The 17,711-nt window shown below is 41.8% G+C and overlaps 1 protein-coding gene across 5 annotated transcripts; it reads left to right on the top strand.

Moving 5' to 3' along the window:
* The first annotated feature begins 1,756 nt into the window (after positions 1-1,756).
* lcorl (ligand dependent nuclear receptor corepressor-like) lies at positions 1,757-17,710 on the top strand. 5 transcript variants are annotated; one of them, XM_062530710.1, is made up of 9 exons: positions 1,757-1,877; positions 3,347-3,412; positions 3,602-3,681; positions 3,854-3,986; positions 4,145-4,372; positions 5,719-5,791; positions 10,637-15,159; positions 15,535-15,573; positions 15,851-17,710. In XM_062530710.1, exons 1-8 carry the CDS (start codon positions 1,781-1,783, stop codon positions 15,537-15,539), a joined length of 5,205 nt encoding a protein of 1,734 aa, XP_062386694.1. In that variant the 5' UTR covers positions 1,757-1,780; the 3' UTR covers positions 15,540-15,573; positions 15,851-17,710. The 5 variants fall into 5 exon arrangements, with proteins under 5 accessions (XP_062386694.1, XP_062386693.1, XP_062386692.1 ...); XM_062530709.1 differs by lacking the exon at positions 15,535-15,573 and having other exon boundaries at positions 5,722-5,791; XM_062530708.1 differs by lacking the exon at positions 15,535-15,573.
* Position 17,711: the final 1 nt, after the last annotated feature.

The following is a 17,711-nucleotide window of genomic DNA, read 5'->3' as shown; positions in this document are numbered from 1 at the left end:
CAAATGAAACATGTGCAGATGTCTCACTCGTGTATACACCGAAAGAGAGTGGGCGGTGGTTGAAGGGGGAGGGGAAGGTTGCTTTTTTTGATCAGCCCCACCACCACATAAAGGAATATGATTAGCTTCAGAAGCACATGAACCATGGATACACGTCGTCACTTGGAGCATGGAATATTGTACAGCTTTGGGATACTAATTCAGTGTAATCAATTCATACCGTGACTAAATATGTCCATGTAATTAACGTTTAAGTATGATAGACAGTAAATTAAAAGCTGACATTCTGCTGAGAGTTAGAAACAAATATTATATTTTTAAAAAACTAAAACAAAAAAAACAAAAGTTGATCTATATTATGAATCTAATCATTGAAAAGCCTTTGTTCAAACATTTTAATTTCTTCATTTGCCATATCTAAACTGCTAATTTGGTGTCATTTCAATAATACAGCAAAAGCTTGCATTTGCACGGTACACCTAGTTCACATTCGGGGCTCAACAAAATCACTATCTCTGGACAAAGGTCTACTGCTTTTTATGTGTGAGTGAAAAGTAAGATATCCAGTTTATTATTTCATTATTCATGTAATTGCTTCATTTTTTTTTTTAAACACGCAGATACTTAACAAATTGACAAACAACAAAGACATTTTATTTTCCTACCCATCCCCCACCTAGGCATTACTGTTTGAAACAGGATAGGTTAAACTGCATCCCATGGGCCATTTCATTTCATTTCATTCAGTCTTAAGCCCACCCACCCTAGGCTTGCTTGTGGATGTATAATGCTGCAAATCAAACTATTTTAATAGGCAAACTGGTCCCTGTGCAAAACACCATTTACTATAGCACACCCCTAGCAGCATTAAGGCAGTGAGAAGATGCGTGTTATGCACATTTGCACATAGCCTACTCTATCTGAACTTAACCTGTCTTTAGATCAGTCAGTTCTGGACACTAGATTGCCCTATGCGTGAGAGTACACAGAGAGCACCATCTGCTTTTTGAGCTAGTTCTACGATGGAGTGAATATGCTTTCACAGGATAGCTGGACTCCTGTGGTTTATGCAAGGACATGCTGCTTCAAAACATGCTCATAGTATAGGCCTATGTGTTGCAGAAATTATGTGCTATTCATGCCCTCTGGCCTATATAGATTGGAGATCATATGGTTATGGAAAATATGGTTAAATAGTTTAATAGTTGAATAAAAATTATATAATGCTGCCATATTATCTTTGCATGTTGCAGTCTCCAGAATACCTGGCGATTATGTTAGGCCTACTGTGCTTTTATGGTACAAATGCATTAGCAACCTTGAAACTACTTGAAATGATCAGGCAGGGGCAGGGCCCATGTGATTCTGTCAGAGAAAAGAAAAGGCAGTATGTCACAACTTATCCACGACGAAGTCGACTAAATCCTATTATCCTTCATTGGAATACGAATTAGTCAACAGGCTCATGCTCGTCTTTTCGCAATTGCAAATTTGAGGTGCTGCAAATTTGAGCTAAATGTTGTGAGGAAGTTAAGAAACAATAATTAAGCATATACCTCCATGTGGTGTTCAACCTCCTAGCCTAGACCTTCTACTTAAGCAGGAGACAGAAGAAACCTCTGACAAATCAGACACTGGAGTACTGGGGCTGCAGTGCAAAAGCTTTGTTTACTTCTTGAGCGTTTATTTGACACGTGTCGATCAACTACAACTGGGATTTAGGGTGACGTTGTGTGACGTCACGTGCAGAGAGCTAGAGAACAGGGGAAGGACGGGCAGAATGGCTACCCAGTGCCGTAGCTCCAAATGCACGGCAGAAAGAAAAGGGTTCCGGCGGGAACTCGATTCTTGGCGGCACAAGTTGATACATTGTGTGGGTAAGATTACACCTATTTCATACTGGTTTGTTTAAAATGTGTGCACCGATACGGTGCGATGCATATAACTTCGATTTTCTTTGCACCCGGCTGCTGTTTTGGCTTGGTTGCTAGATTGCTTGCTAGCTAGCGCATAGCCAATGAACGACTGAGCGTCAGTAGCGACTAGCGAGCTAGCTAAATTAACCTTAGCCCAATTTCAAGCGTTGCTGCAATGATGAAGCTAACGCAGCTAGCTCACTTAGTATTAAGCCTGTCCACTCCATTTTCTTTGTCCTGCTGACTCCTCGGGCTTCCAATAGGAAGTATCGTTAGTGCCGTTTATTTTCGAATCATTTACTAGTGAATGCATACCATGTCAAGCGTGTTTATCTTAATCGGTGTTACTTAGCAAACTAATTTTAACGTTATGTTAACCAGTCAACAGTTTTCCAGGAGCAGTTTCCCTTGCGTTGCTCTGGTATACAAACGTTAACTTAACCTAGCTAACATTTGCTAACTTCACGAATTGGATTTAGATGACATGGCTATATAATACACCGAAGCGAAAGCAATTTAGCAACCCAGTCAGCCCACCTTACAAAGAGATATTGTAAGGGAGAATAACAAAAGCGTAGTTGTCAACACTGTGCGAGTTGGAATTGAACAAACGTTAGCCAAGGTTGTTTTAACGTTATCGTTACTTGCCTTGATGAACATTAGGGGATCAACCTCTCTTGAGGCATTTGTGCAATTGGGTTACCCAACGCATTTTTATTCTCGATGTTTCATAAATTAAAAGTGAACTTGCCTTGGCTTGGATTGGATTGACACCCGGACAGTAAAATTGTGCGGTACTTGTCAACGTTAACATTGGTAATGTTAAGGGTATCGCATTGCCAATATTTTTCGATGTCGACCAACGTTAATGTCAACAACCATAACCTCTGCGGGTATTTGGGATTCACGTTTTAATTTTGGACTATGCATGCACTTACATCACTGAAGTTTTCGTTCCGAGCTCGTATAACGGGTTGGGTTTGTTTATATAGATAAACGGCAGCCAATGTTTCTGACAGAATGGTTTAGCCACATGACGTTCACAACAACAAGCGATTAAGGCGTTAACTTATTTTATTTATGTCGAAGGTCAGATATCAACGTTTTAGGAAGCTTGTATAAGAGGCTGTACAATTTCGAAAACACACATGCATGAAGATTGGTAATTGATAAAAACAACCGGTATCGTAGAATAATATTAACGTTAGCAGCAGCTTGGATGTTTGGGACATTGGCATATGATATAGGTAACGTTAGCATTAAAAGAACATGAAAACATTAAAAGAAATGCAAACATGTTGCACACTCAGAACGTAAAGGTTGTAGTCTATTTCTGTGCATATTTATTATAGCAAATATTTCCAGAGCGTGGCTTATTGAAATGTGATTTGCCGGCTGTTCAAATTTAACTTGCCACTATACAATTCTAGGATTTGAAAGCATACTGGAAGGAATATATGGACCAAGGTTCCTCAGAGATCTCAGTATTTTTGAAGGTGAGTCTGTGTATCTGCGTGTGTGAATGGAATGAAGGTTAATTAAGCACATATTTTGTCCCATATTCACCGAAGAAATACAAGCGTCAAGCCTTCGGCATATAATGTTGTGTGACATACTTTAGGCTACATCATTATGTTTTGGCTGAAAGAAAAAGGCAAATGTATGTTCGTTTTGCTGTTCTGCAGACTGTGAACCAGATGCCGTTGATGATTGGTCAGAAGATGCAAGATGTTCATTTTGCAATCTTCAGCTTGAAAAACTAAGTGTAAGTGAGACTATGTTTTTTTTCTTTTTTAAATGTTGGTCTTAATAACAATAATGTTATTAATGTTATTATTTAGCCTTTGATGACTTAATTTTAGACACAAAACAACAACAACAACAACAGCAACAGTGGTCAGTAATTGCACCCTCCATTCGTTTCCCCTCTTAAACAGGACCATAATCCCACAGTTGCCTCGCCTCAGTCCCCCCCCTGCCCAGATACACCTCCACCTCAGGGCCAGTCCAACACTGAGAAGATCCAGTGCCAAGCAGAGCGATTCCTCAACTCAGTCTTTTGCAAGAAAGGTACTTGTGTTAACATGCTGACATTAGTCAGAGTCAGGGATGAATTATTATTGAAATAATCACTTTTTGCCATGCGAAAAACTAGATGTTTTAAGATAAGAAAAATAATTATAAGGCACCTCTATCTGCTTTTGTGTGTGTGTGTGTGTTTGCAATAGACTCGCCTCAGAGCTGTGATTCAAACATTCCCCATGTGGCTCGAGAACTGATGAGGAAAATGATCCATCAGTTCGCTGTTGAGTATGCGTCCAAGAGCCAGCAGGAGGGCAGGAATGGCTTCTCTGTGGACTCCGTTATCTCCGCACACTGCAGTATCCCTGACCGGCCTGACGAGGACGCCCCCCTGGACCTCACTGTGAGCCGCACACACCTGGAGATGGATCAAGGTAAGGGGAGGAAATCAGAACGCCAAGACGCTTTTAATGAAATGTTGTGCAGCAGTATATTCAAAAGCCTCTTTGTAAGCCTATACCTGATTATTGTATGGTTCAGACCAGTGAGTGAAAAGCCATGTTATTCAGGTCCTGGTCTTAACATGGTTTGTCAGCATGGGGACATTTGACCCTGGATTATCCCATTTATGCATAAGCTCACATGCCACAAATATGGCTAAATTCCTCAACATTTGCGGTGTTGCAATTGCGTTCACGGCAAACCAATATATGAATATGAATTGCTAAACAAAGCATGATATACAGTAATACTTTGACGCACTTGCAAATCTATTGATTTATATCCAACTTAACTAATGCTGAAATCCTATTCATGGTCTTATGTTTTGAGCTTTATTAGAAATTTAAAGGCGAAACATTGGTTGTTTCAAAATTGAATTTTTTGACAGGGGCTATGATCTAGACAAGACACACACAAAACATAATTTTGAACTAAAAGCAAAATATTATCCTTATTTGCTAATTTCCTTGCTTTGAAAGTATGTTTAGCCCATCAGACTTGTCATTACATCCAGAATACCATTGATTTAACAAGTAGGGAGCTGGGTTGCAGTGCAGTACGCATTGGTGTCTGTTCTTTTGGTAGGTCGGTATGCCCTAAATGTGTTCTTTGTTTCCCCTGCGTGAGATTTTGATGTTGGGTCTGAAATTCATTGACACTCCAAATTAAGGCCTGCTTTTGTATGTGAAGTGTAGCATTACTTTTGCAATTGACTGCTTACAAAGACCATCCCTCGTGGCATATTCCCCATGATCATACTCTATGTGCATGAAGACCGATTGACAGGAAGTCAGAGAAGCTTCCTGATTTGCCCTGGTCGTATTGTTGTTGCTCACTGTTCTGAATGCACAGTATATTATGTCTTCAGATAACTGTGCCTGGAGACAAGCACATTGTAACAGAGTCTACACTTGATTGAAAAAATTGCAGTAGCCAGCAGACCTTAAAGCAGATTTAGCCTTGTGCTCTGCAAACTGTTTTGAGACAAAGGGTGCGAGTTTGACGGCGTAATTTGCCAACAGTGTGTGCACATTTTGGCCAGAGCACAGTCAGAGGCACAACGTGGGCAGAGTCTGGCTGAAGTTAATTAATAAAAGATAGATAGATTAGAATTAACACTGCTGCATGTGATTGGTTTACTCAATTTCACTTCACTGGAGAGGTCTTGCTGTGATGTAGCTTCCCGCTACCTATATCGCCGCCGAACTGTTAATGGCACTGTATAAATGAATACAATTTAATTGAAATTGAATTTCAAATGGCATATTCTCATCCCTAGCAGATGGTGTTCTTGATCTCTCAAGAAAGAAAACAGGTGGCTCATCCACTGCATCCTCTCCAAAAGCCTCAGGGTGAGTACACTTCCTCTTGTACTTCTTTATTGGAAAGCTCCCTGTACATCAGCCGTAGTAGGTCAGCCCATGTGTTTTGGCTGAGACCTGTGGAATCACTGGAATCTCCAGTGCCATGTATTATGTCTGCTTTGAAATGGTTGGTGTTGAATGCACCGTTGGATTACATTTTTATCAACTATGTTTGAGAAAGTCAAAGCTACCGTGCATTTTTTTGCATTCTGACTGATTGATTGTGTATCTTGTGTAGAGTAGCTAACATAAAATGTAATCCAACTTTTGGAATTGACCTTAGTCACCAACGTTTAGATGTAGGGTTAGATTTTGAAGGGTTTTTATTGTTTGTTTGATTCTCCTGTTGCACTGCAAAGGGTTGACTCTTTTATTGCTTGTTCGGAGGTAACGTCACATTTGTTAGCAGCAGTACAGGACTCTGTACGGCTCACTGAATTTATTTTTGTTTATTAATTTCTTTATTGTCATCATACTGATGTATGTACGCACTCGCCACTATTTCCAAACAAAATAACCTCGACAGATATAGGAGTCTTGCCACGCAGCTGTTCACACAGCTGCACCTCTTGCAAAGATACTGGAAGTGCGACCGTATTGTAGAAGTTTGTGTTTCAGCACACAATTGACAAGAAACTATCCTTCCAGGAAGTATCGTTTGCATCCTTTTTAATTAAAAAACAAAAAAACAAAAAACGATCTGAACAAAAATTATTTAAGCCCCACAACTCAGAGCAGACCAGTGGGAAGCAGTGATGTTACCCCCAAACATTGGGCAAGGCATAAAGGAGTGGACCCTGAGTGCAAGTCTTGTCATTGGTCAGCTCATCATACCCCCCCTCCGTTTCCTTCCATCCACCCTCTCCCCCTCCTTAGGAGACTGCAGAGAGAGAGAGAGGACTATTTGGAACGCAGCTCTGAGTTCTCAGAGGGTCTGCTCTCAAAGGCTTTGAAAGATGTTCAGTCAGGATCACTGGATATTCAAAAAGCAGCCATTCTTTACGGGATACCTCAGAGAACCTTGCTTCTTCAGCTGGAGGCCTTAGCGTACGAGGGAACGGGAGTGTTGCGCAGCATCGGCCAGGACAGCTGCCTGGACGGCGCCATGTGGCAGAGCCGTGAGGCTCGGCTGGTGCTCCAGCGAGTAGCGGCGTGGGCGCGCGCCCAGTCCTCCCGCACCGATCTGGGCAAGATATCAGCGGAGACCGCAGAGTTCCGTCTCCCCGCGGCTACCTCGTACCTACATCAGCTCACTCTGCAGAAGATGGTCAGTCAGCTGCGAGACAAGAACGAGAGCTTGTTCGCCGCCGACACTCCGACGCCTCCCAACAGCCCCGCAGCCTTGCAAATCAAAATCCCTCAGGTGCGCCACGGAGCCCAGCCCAAGCACCAGGTGGAGCTGGCGGACGCCATGTACCACCAGGCCTCCAAAGCCTCGTCCACCGCCGACGCCTCTGCCATGTACCACAAGCTCAAGACCATCCTGCCCAAGCAGGCGCAGCTGGAGTACCCCCCGGCGCTGCTCCAGACGGGCATGGAGTCGTGCCTGCTGCAGGCCGACCTGCCCCCCACCCTCTGCCTCCAGAGCAGCCGCAACGCCAAGAGTGCCGGAGGCTCCGAGGACGCAGACGACGGGGGCGATCGGCGGGGAGACAACAAGCAGCCGCGGAAGAAGCGCGGCCGCTACCGGCAGTACGACCACGACATCCTGGAAGAGGCCATCACCATGGTGATGACCGGGAAGATGAGCGTGTCGAAAGCACAAGGAGTCTACGGAGTACCTCACAGCACCCTGGAGTACAAAGTGAAGGAGCGGACGGGCACGCTGAAAACCCCGCCCAAAAAGAAGCTCAGGTCACTGGAGCAGGGCCAGATGGGGGCAGCCAACTCAGGGACGACCGCCGCCTCCAGACACTTCTGAACACACCGCAGTTCCTCAAGTCACACTGTAACACTTGAAATATTCAAACCTCTACAGCTTATATGCTTACATGAAAAACAAGAGTCACAACACTTAAAGTCTATTCAGGGTTTTCACTGTGGAATTGAATCTATATATATACGCAACTATGAGTAAACACTGTTAAAATTTTTATTTCTTTCAGTTGTAGCTTTTGCATCTTAAGTCTGGACATATTTAGGATCCTCTGTAACTTAAGCTTCCTTGAGCATTAATGATTGTCATGTGCAGCTTATACATTGGGTAACCAGTTAGCCCTTATACTGAAGACTTAAAGTCAGTGTTGATGGTTATCATGGACCTAAAGGCAGTTTTAATTCAGAGGAGAAATTAGAGCAGGGAGGAGCATTTAATGCCAGTTGTCCAGCCATTTCTTATTTCTAGTTTAGTAGTCAGATTCCTGTAAGCTAAAATGTCAGAAATATTTGTTGTTTTTAGTAGCAAAAGAGAACCCAACGTTTTAAAGTTTTTTACAGGTTTACTTTAAGGAAAACAGACCCAGGTGTCTTTTTAATATTACTCAAGCCCATACTTGTTTCATCACCACATTTCATTTTGTAAAATATACACTAGCAAAGGTTGGAATGCATCATAGAGCATGTTTGAAATGTGCACAGATCTTTTAAAAAAAAGACAGAGCTTGAGAATGGTAAGGTCTTGTGAATGTGAGCCGTTTTAAAAAGAATCTATTATAAATGCATATTTATGACTTTTTTTTCTGCACTCTTCTACTGCAAACCTCACTGAGCTACCACTCCGCTGCTTGAATTTAAATGTCTATGTAAAATGTATCTTTATTCATAACAGTGCTTTTTCTCTGTGTAAACGGGCGCCATTGCATTATCTATCTGCTGTAACCAAAATAACAGTTCAGGGTCGCATCATACATCAACACAACGCTGCTTTATTCTCTTTTCAGGAGATGTCTGTATGTCTTTTCTCTTTTGCTAATGCAGTCTTCTTTTCTCTCTCTCTGTCTTTCTCTGCTAATAGTAAGTTTTACAGAAACATTATGATTGCAGGAAATGCGCTTGGGTGCCCGCGGCGCCTAAGTGTGTCTTTTTAATTTTCTTTTTTGTATTAGCTGTGAACCATTCACTGTAAATGCCACAGAAATCAAGTATCGCATGGACCTGAGATGACTGAATATAGATGCAACGCAGTTGAATTGAAATGAAGGATGATGAGATTAGTCTGATGTGCGTCAAGAGTTTTTCTGACGCTCTCGTTCAAGTGTTTGTCGTAGTATTGTGAATTTTGTATGTTTCCATGTTGCTGTCTTTTTCTCTCTTTCTGGAAAAAATACTCTGAACTCCTCAGATTCTATAGCATTTTAATCTATAAACAACTGAATGTTCTCTCAAATTTTCATAACAAAACAGTGCCTGTCTTTACAATCACTACTCAGCCGTGTAGTGCAACTTTATGGGAGCTATCAGCAATGGATTACTCTACATTGTACGAGTATTACTGTATTGCTTCTCGGAGAAACGAGTAATAGTGTACCGACACAACCTCTGTCTTTTATTTTCCCAGTGGAAATAGTCCTCATATACCGGTGACAGCCTTTTTTCTTTCTCTGGTTTTAGTTTCTTTTACTGATGCAGGTATATTAAAAAAAAAAGCTACTTATTGGTAATCAGTTATTTATGCATAAGTCAATTGCACTATAATGACTAAATTATTTATGTTCTGTAATTGGTATATCTAAATGTTTTGTGTTGTGAGTGCTGATTATTTATTAATTTATCGTGGTCAGAATCTGTGAAACTTTTTCAGTTATGGTAACTTGTATGGAAGCACTTTGATGCTCTTGCACATCAGAAACGTGACGTGTTTTACTGCAATTGCATGCATAGCTGATTTTTAAATGTTTCCCAATGCAATTTAAATTGATTTCCCCATCATTTGCTCCCATGCTCTTACATTATTTAACGATTTGAAAGATTTGCCCCTTGCTTTAACATGGTGAGCTCTAAAGAGTCACTAAAAAGTCCCCTGACAATAATTTATGTCTGTCAACCAAAATCATTTCATGTGACGTGGCAAATTATTACTTCATGAGTGTCTTTTATTCTCTTGATTGTTTTTAATATTTCCAATTCAGGGCTAATCAGGAAAAAGTTTGTAAAGTTTGATGGTGTTCTAGACTGTACTCTTTCCAACACTGAACCCAGTCTGATCACATATTACCTCTCTTTAGACACTCCATTAATAAAGCAAATGTTTTCTATTCATTCTTATCCTACTGAACTCCTTTTGCTAAATTGGTTAATGTTTTAGTGGTAAATGTTTTTGTAAGATTGAAATTTACTTTGAAGTTTTTAGGATGTGTTGCTCGCAAAAATTGACATGATTTTTCCTTGTGTTAACAGTCCCCTATGCCCTGTTTTGTAGATGAGCAGTTTGTAAATCTTGAAGTCAGTGGATATACCATCTAAGAAACATTGTTGATTTTGAGTTAAGCGTTGCAACAATCTTTATCCTCTGCCTTCTGCAACTTGTCAATAAAAGAAAAAAAAGTACAAAAAAGATTCAACCTACTGTCTCATTTGTTGTCCAGTCATGTATTCCGAATAATGGACTAATTTATGTTCAATTCACCGACATGTCTCTGAACTTCCAAAAACATTCAATGTGAAATGATGGTCTAGCTACAATTTATATTATAATATAAAATAATGGTTGGTTTGGGTTGTAATTCCATTACATTAAGTAGTGATTACTAAATATTAATTTGAACAAGGTTATTGGAGACTAAGAAATTGGCAAGATTACAACTGGAGAAAATGGCGAGATTAGCTTTTTTTTTTTGTTTACATTTCACAATTAATATAAATGTGTAACAGTGTATCTTACTCTTATCTATATAGCTCCATGAAGACACATGAGGAGAAAGTCCAAGAAGTAGAGAACACGGACACATCTTGGATAAAATCTGAAGACGGAGGCACAATCTTGGAAAAGGTCCTGTTGTCTCTGTGCTCCTACCACAAAAGACTTCTCTCCTGCATCCTGAAGTTTGTGTATGAAGACTACACGGTGTCATTGGGTCTGAGGGACTCCCACCAACAGACTCCCTCTACAGAGTCTATGTGTTGCTCCAATGGGGGGAAGGTGTGTGAGGGGGGAGGTGGTTGTGCCTGCTGCCTGCGGTCCTGCCAACTCACCACATGTCCAGTTACTTCCGTCTGCGTCTGTCTGAAGAATCTTCATGGCCTGTCCTGTCCGAGCGTCACACTCGACTGCATCAAAACGGTCTGCACTCCCTGTGCAGTATGTCACAGCCATCATGAGACACTATCATGCACGTATCAAGCCTGCAGAGATCACCCCTGCTTCACACACATTAAGACCATGGGAAGCATGGCCACACAGACAAAACACCAGCCAGCCCCCTTCAACACCCAAGAAAGTCGTCGCAGTCCATCTCCGCCTCCACTTTCACCGAAGCCAATGGACACGGATTTGAAAATGACCGAAAGCCACTCTCTAAACCAAACTTTGGAGAGCAAGTCCAATTGTATGCAGCCACCTTTTCTAGAGGAAGAAACAAATGATTTCTCACAGTCTGTCAAAACTGACCAGGAAGCTGTCTGCATGGATGATGATGAAAAGCTTCAGTTGGACCTTAAAGGTGATCTAAAGAAGCCTTTAGAAGAACATGGCTCTTTAATGGGAGATCTTATTGACAGAATTACAGAAAAGCTCAAGTCAATCACACCACAAGAAGAAGAAGAAAATGTAACGTTGTCAGGCCGCCAGAGTCCTGAGTCCAAAGATGATGTCCACTTAAAAGAGATCATAACAACAGTGTTGCATAGTAGTAAGGAAAACGATTACGACCTGGACGAGCTTCTTCAGCAACACGAGAGTAACAACAGCAGATCCCCTCAGACACGCTCACGCAGTAGACAGGAAACCCTTACTGCCATGTCCATTTCTCCAGATCAACCGTCAGTACGCAGACAGAATCTACAGATCAAAATGGATATCGCTAGACTTACCCCGCCTGTCTGCAAGAGACGACTTGGCATGCAAAAGAAGAAACCTGCTCACAGCACCCAGTGTAACCCGGCACCCCTCTCACACTCAGAAATACAGTTCCCTCCCAGCTTAGAGATTGAAGTTCAAGTTCCAAAGGAAACAGACCAGCAGATGCAGGAAACTCTCCAAGACAATCATGCCCCACTGAAACCCGACTTAGATATTTGTGACCATGCAACAGAAAGGAACAATTATGAAGAAAAGGAATCCCCTCCCAGTGAAATTGAGTTGTGTAAACAGAGCACAGGGACAAAAAAGAAAAAGAGCAGAGATAAATTGAAATGTCTCTCCATGATTGATACTGCTGAACCTACCAGATCAAGGCGAAATATTGTTCCTCCTCAGCGTTTCTCCTCATACGTTACGGAACCCAGACAGATGTACTTTGCAGCATGCTTTTCTGAGAACATTTTCATCCGCAGAACACCTAAAGATAATGCACTCAAAGATAGCTCCAGTGCAGAGATTGTTAATACTCCAAGAAAAAATACAGACCAAGTCTCTCCTCCAAAATGTGGCACTGAAATTGGCACTGAAATTCCTCCCAATGTTGAACATTCTTCAGACAATGAATTGACCTCAACAGCTCCCTCAATCAAACAACTTCACCATTCCCCAGAGCAGAAAGAAACAAAACATAGCTGTACCTCACAGACTTCAGAAACTGAAGAAGCTAGCAGTCCGAACCTTACTAGACCCTCGAGAAAGTGTAAAACCTCGTTTAACAGAAGTCCAGAAAAACAGTCCTCGACAGTACAGATAGTAAGTCCAGAGAAAGATGTATCTACAGATGACCGCTTAGACATAAACGCAGGTGAACGGAATACTGAGTCACAGAAGAACCCTTCAGCAATGCAATATACTAGTCCAATAAAACTAATGTTTGTGTCGCCAGTTATTGGGGAGGAAGGGTTACGATATACCCTAAAATCTGCGACAGCAGGTCACTTAAAAGGAGAAGTATTTGATCCCTGTGAGGAATCATCTTGGGGGAGGCCTAATGCGTTCACTGACAACACCCAGCACAGAGCACCAAACACATCGCCAAAGCCTGTTGAAAGCGAAAGAGATAAAAATACGTCTCCAAAAAGTATTCTGGCTTCTGATATAGCTTCTCTGTGTGCTCCATCTAACACTGAGGCCCACAATAGGGAAGTAACCCCTGTGAAGAGACGACCTGGTCGCCCCAAAAAATTAGGGCCTCAAATCCAAAAGCCAGCCAAGAGACCCATTGGTAGACCACCTAAACGTAAATTGTTAGACCCTGATGGAATTATTTTGACAGATGCAGACAAATCAATGAAGGACAAAACTGTTGCCACTTCCTGTGATGAGGACAGTTCCAGTAAAAACCTCAAAATAACTGTTGTCTATGGGCGATCACGCCGGAATAGAAGACTGGTGTCTGAGAGTCATGTGCAGACAGAGCATGTGAATGAAGCTTTCCATTTTGGAAAACACAGTGATGACTCCACAAAGAACCTGTTAATTGATAGTGTGGAGAAGAAGGGCATAGATGCTGATCCCCTTCCTGAAATGCCCATAGACCAAGAGGAATTAAACTTCGTCAGACCAGTAAAGGAAAGAAAATGCATGCCCCACTCAAGCAGTCATATAAAATGTCAAAAGCAGAATAGCACGTTGGCTATTCGAAAGCCAGGGAGACCGCCAAAGGTGAAAATTTCAGGTATTTCTGTCACCGTTACCACAGTGTCCCCAAGGCAACGGAAGATCCACATGAATAGAGAGATGAAAGAGTCCCCCCCTAGGAGAAGATCTCTTCTCTCGGAGTACAATACTCCCAAAGAGCCAAAGAAAATCACAGAGAAGGGTGACCAGTGCAAAGAGACTGTTGCTGTCTCCGGTCAAGAAAGTACTGAAGTAAAAGTGCCAGGGATAGCAGTTAGGCACTCTGTCAGAGAAAGAAAACCTTCCATCTACTTGCTACACTCAGTTGCCACCTCAAGATCCCTCAGTCACAGCAATGCATTGTTGCGTAGGTCTCGCAAGGTCCTCCTCAACAAAGCCAACAGCGAGAACAAGAAGCATGGACATTTGAACGGAACCACAGAGGATGCACTTTCAATTAAGCCCCCAGTGAAAACAGTTGGCAACTTGCAGGATATGAGTCAGTTTTCTGCCATGTCTGTAGACTCTATATTTACATCCAATGAGCCTTTGAAATGGTGGCCCACGTCAGCATCACCCAAAACCTTAAATGAGGAATTTGAGAGGAGAATCAAACTCATGTCCAACACTTGGATCTCTGGTGTGACCGAAACCAACAATGGCGATCTCAAACCAAGAATATCTTCAAAGGCCAATGGCTCCAAGAAAATGCCTGTATCGGCCGTTCAGATGCTCTTTGAGAGGCACTATAGCATGGACAATTTGTGTGCTTGGTTCATGCAGACGACAGAAACCCAGTCATTGGCAATTGTTAAAAAGACAAGTGCTAAAAATCCATATGAATTCATGCACTTCAATCCCATGAGGGTCTCTAATAGAACCAATGTGTGTCCAAGTCCCCAAGCAGAAAGGCTGAGAAAACATTTGAAGAAATTTGCAAAAGTTTTCCCAAAGAGTCCCAAGATGCACCAGCAAGCACAGGAGATGATGTGCAATAGATTACAAGCAAAACACCTCCTTTTAAAAAGACTTCTGGGAAAAACATCTACTCGCACTCAAAATGAATGTGTAAAACCTGGAGAAACAACTTGGGGGCAATACAGAGCTACCCTGCTCAGAGTAAGGTCAAAATTTAATACGAAGACTAGACAGCGATGTCACAGGAAGACGCCATCTGATTCTGTGACGGAGAGTGAAGAGCCCTGTGCTTCAAGTGTTCCCCAGCCTACAGTTGAGCAAGGATCTGCGCCTCCACAAACATTAGACACTTTAACCCCCCTTGCAACTGATGAGAGAACGAACACCCCAGGAACCCTGACCAAGGAAGAGAGAATCAGCTCCAAAGCATGGAGTCCTGAATCGCTGAAGGAGTGCAGGGTGTTCCTGAAAAAGATCAATTCCCCAGACAACGAACTGACTGCTGAAGAATGTAATATTTGCACAGTGGAGCCCTGCAATGTCTTGCCCTCTAGGTACAGCACAACGGCTGAGCACAAGGAGCTGCAAAGTGGAGGAGCAGCGAAAGGGGGGAGGCCGAGAAGCCCCCCCGGGGAGCCGAAGTCGCACTCATTCCAAAAAGAGCCGCCGATGTCAGACAGAGGAGTGAGCAGCGGCAAACACAGAAGTCTCAGTGCGAGTGCGTCACCACCTGCTAAAGCGGCACGACAATCCAGAAGCAGCCGGGGATTATCTGCAGCCAAGTGGGGTGACTTTGTGCTGGGTAATTACCTTTCTAAAATACTATGAATGGAGAGAGGGCTTGAGGTTTAGCAATGTTGTAAACTTATGATAAATCGATAGTGTATCTAGCAGTACTTGGTATGCTGCTTAATACAGTGGTTCCCAAATGTATGATTTCAATTGCCCCCCTTTGACAATGAGCGCAAACACCACAGTCTTTGCAAGGTTTGAAAAACTTAAATATTAACAGCTAAACATTTTATTTAACAGTTTTGCGCTGAGCTTAAATCTGATCAAATCTGGCAGGATCAAATAGTTTTTTTATTATTAATATTGGCTATGAATGATTCTTAAATCAGATCACATTGCATGTCTGTTGAATTAATAACTGCTAGCTATCCCTTCTAACTTATAGGCTAAACAGCTGGTCCTGACAGTTTTATAGAAGTACAGAGTAAGTACACACTCATTACTTACTAGGTTAGTGACAGGCTACTAATGCTGTAAGAGCACTGCCATACATAATCATAGTATTTGGTTACTAAGGGGACCAACTTCATCATCCCCAAACTAAACCCCTCAACCCCTACCCACACTTTGGTAACCACTGGCTAACTAACTGTAGCCTGTAGAAGATTATCCATAAATAGCTGTTATAAATAACAAGTGAAGTCAAGGGAATATACAGTAGGGATTCCTTACAAACACTAACATGTTTGATTGTTTTTCAGGGAGGGCCAAGTGAGTTGGAATCCCCATGGCTGTGAACCAGGTGCCTTCAGTAGTGTTCACACATTGGTGAGCAGTAGGACACAGAACCTCAGAAAGCAAAATGTAGCATAACTTCTAAGTTGAACTATATCATGGTTGCACTATTTATATGTTTCATTGACCAGTTTCTTGTTTTTTTTTAGTGTCCCTTTCTCTTTGGTCCCATTCTTTATTGTATTTTAGGTGTATGTATGTATGTGTCATCTTCATTTTACAAGTAGCAACCCTCTCCTAGTAAATGGAAGGTGGAAAATCAAGTTCACTTTTGCTTGTTTTTCATCACGCACAGTGAAAGTAGCAAATGAATGTAAATGAGCTCTGCTCATGGTTGTCATTGTGCTGGCAATGATTAGGAGCACGTCCCTCCCGCAGTCTCAGAAACACAACTTGCCAACGAGCTCCTCTCTCTGGGCTTGGAAATTATTAAATGTGTACATTATCTACAAGGCTTATTGTTTACGGACCTTTTCCGACCATTACGGAACTGTTCGTATTCGTAAAGGCTGTCACAGAGCATGCCCCTAAATAACAGTGGTCTTCATCCACCAAAATGTAGCCTATTAGTTGTGTTCAAACTATCCCAAGTGTAGAATCTTTCCTCCGTGCAATTTTTTCACCTCTTTGTTTCACATTCAAGACTTGTGACTTATGTAATTATTAAACCCCATACTTAAGACATGAAATGCCAACCATATGTTCTCAAATACAAAGCTTTATGTTTAGATGAAAATCTATGTACCTCCTTGTTGCTGTAAGAGTTGCCTACCTCTTGATTAAATCCACTGTAAAGTTCTTCACCCATTGTAGGTTGATAGCTTCAGATCCTGTGTTAACTGGCACACATTTGTGGTATAGAGATATGGTAAGAAAGACGCACCTTGTAAAAAAAAAAAAAAAAAAAAAAAAAAATCCCTATGCTGGTGTAATCTGAGGAACTATGTTAACCATATCTGCCTAAGTAGTCTCATTTAGTCTGTGATGGTGCTTGTTCTCAGTCTCAAAGGTGCTCTGAAGATTCTTTTTAAGGGGGACAATTTTTGCCATACAATTCATTTTAACCATACTACAGCTGTACACAAATGCAGCAGGTTCATCTTGCAGTAATCCAAGCCTGGCTGCCGTGAAGCAGGCATGCAGGTGTTTTCACAGAGTTAGATAACGTCAAGGCTAACTGTAAATGTTCATTAAACATCAACTTTATCAACACAGTTAATGTATAGCAGATATGATGCCCACATTAACGCCACAGATTCCTGATCCTTCTCGGTTTTGTCATTTTGTATAATGTTTGAAATTCATGTTACAGCTTCACAATCTGAAAAGCAGTGTCTGATCTAAATGTCTGAGGTTACGGTCACCTCTGGTGTTACACTGAATTTTGCCAGTAATGCTCTTTAAAAGGGACGCATTAAGTGTTTTTGTCTTCTGTCCTAAGTAAAGCCACTTTATTGTTTATTCATTACATCTTGTTGAAGTTTCTGGACTCCACTGTATGACAGTGTGAATGTGTCGTCACGGACACATGACCAGGCACCAATGGGGTGCCACGGAATACCTCCACTGTCCACTGAGGTGACCCTTCAGGGCGCATGCTCTGGAACTACTGTCAGTCTGTGCATTACGGTTACGCATTAATTTTAGCCCGTTTACTCTTTGAGATTGATATGGTTAGAATTCAGCTGTTGAAGTTGGAGAACTTGGTGCTACATGGTGTATATAGCTGCAGACTTGTATTTTCTATATTAAGTGTTTTTATACTGACCTTGAAGTGATCTAAATGAAAACACTGTCATTAGGATAATAAATCATTCTTTTGAAAAG

Source organism: Sardina pilchardus, chromosome 2 (assembly GCF_963854185.1).
Source record: "Sardina pilchardus chromosome 2, fSarPil1.1, whole genome shotgun sequence".
NCBI lineage: Eukaryota > Metazoa > Chordata > Actinopteri > Clupeiformes > Clupeidae > Sardina > Sardina pilchardus.
Note: the sequence above shows the minus strand (reverse complement) of the source record. Positions and strands in the feature narration are given on the sequence as shown.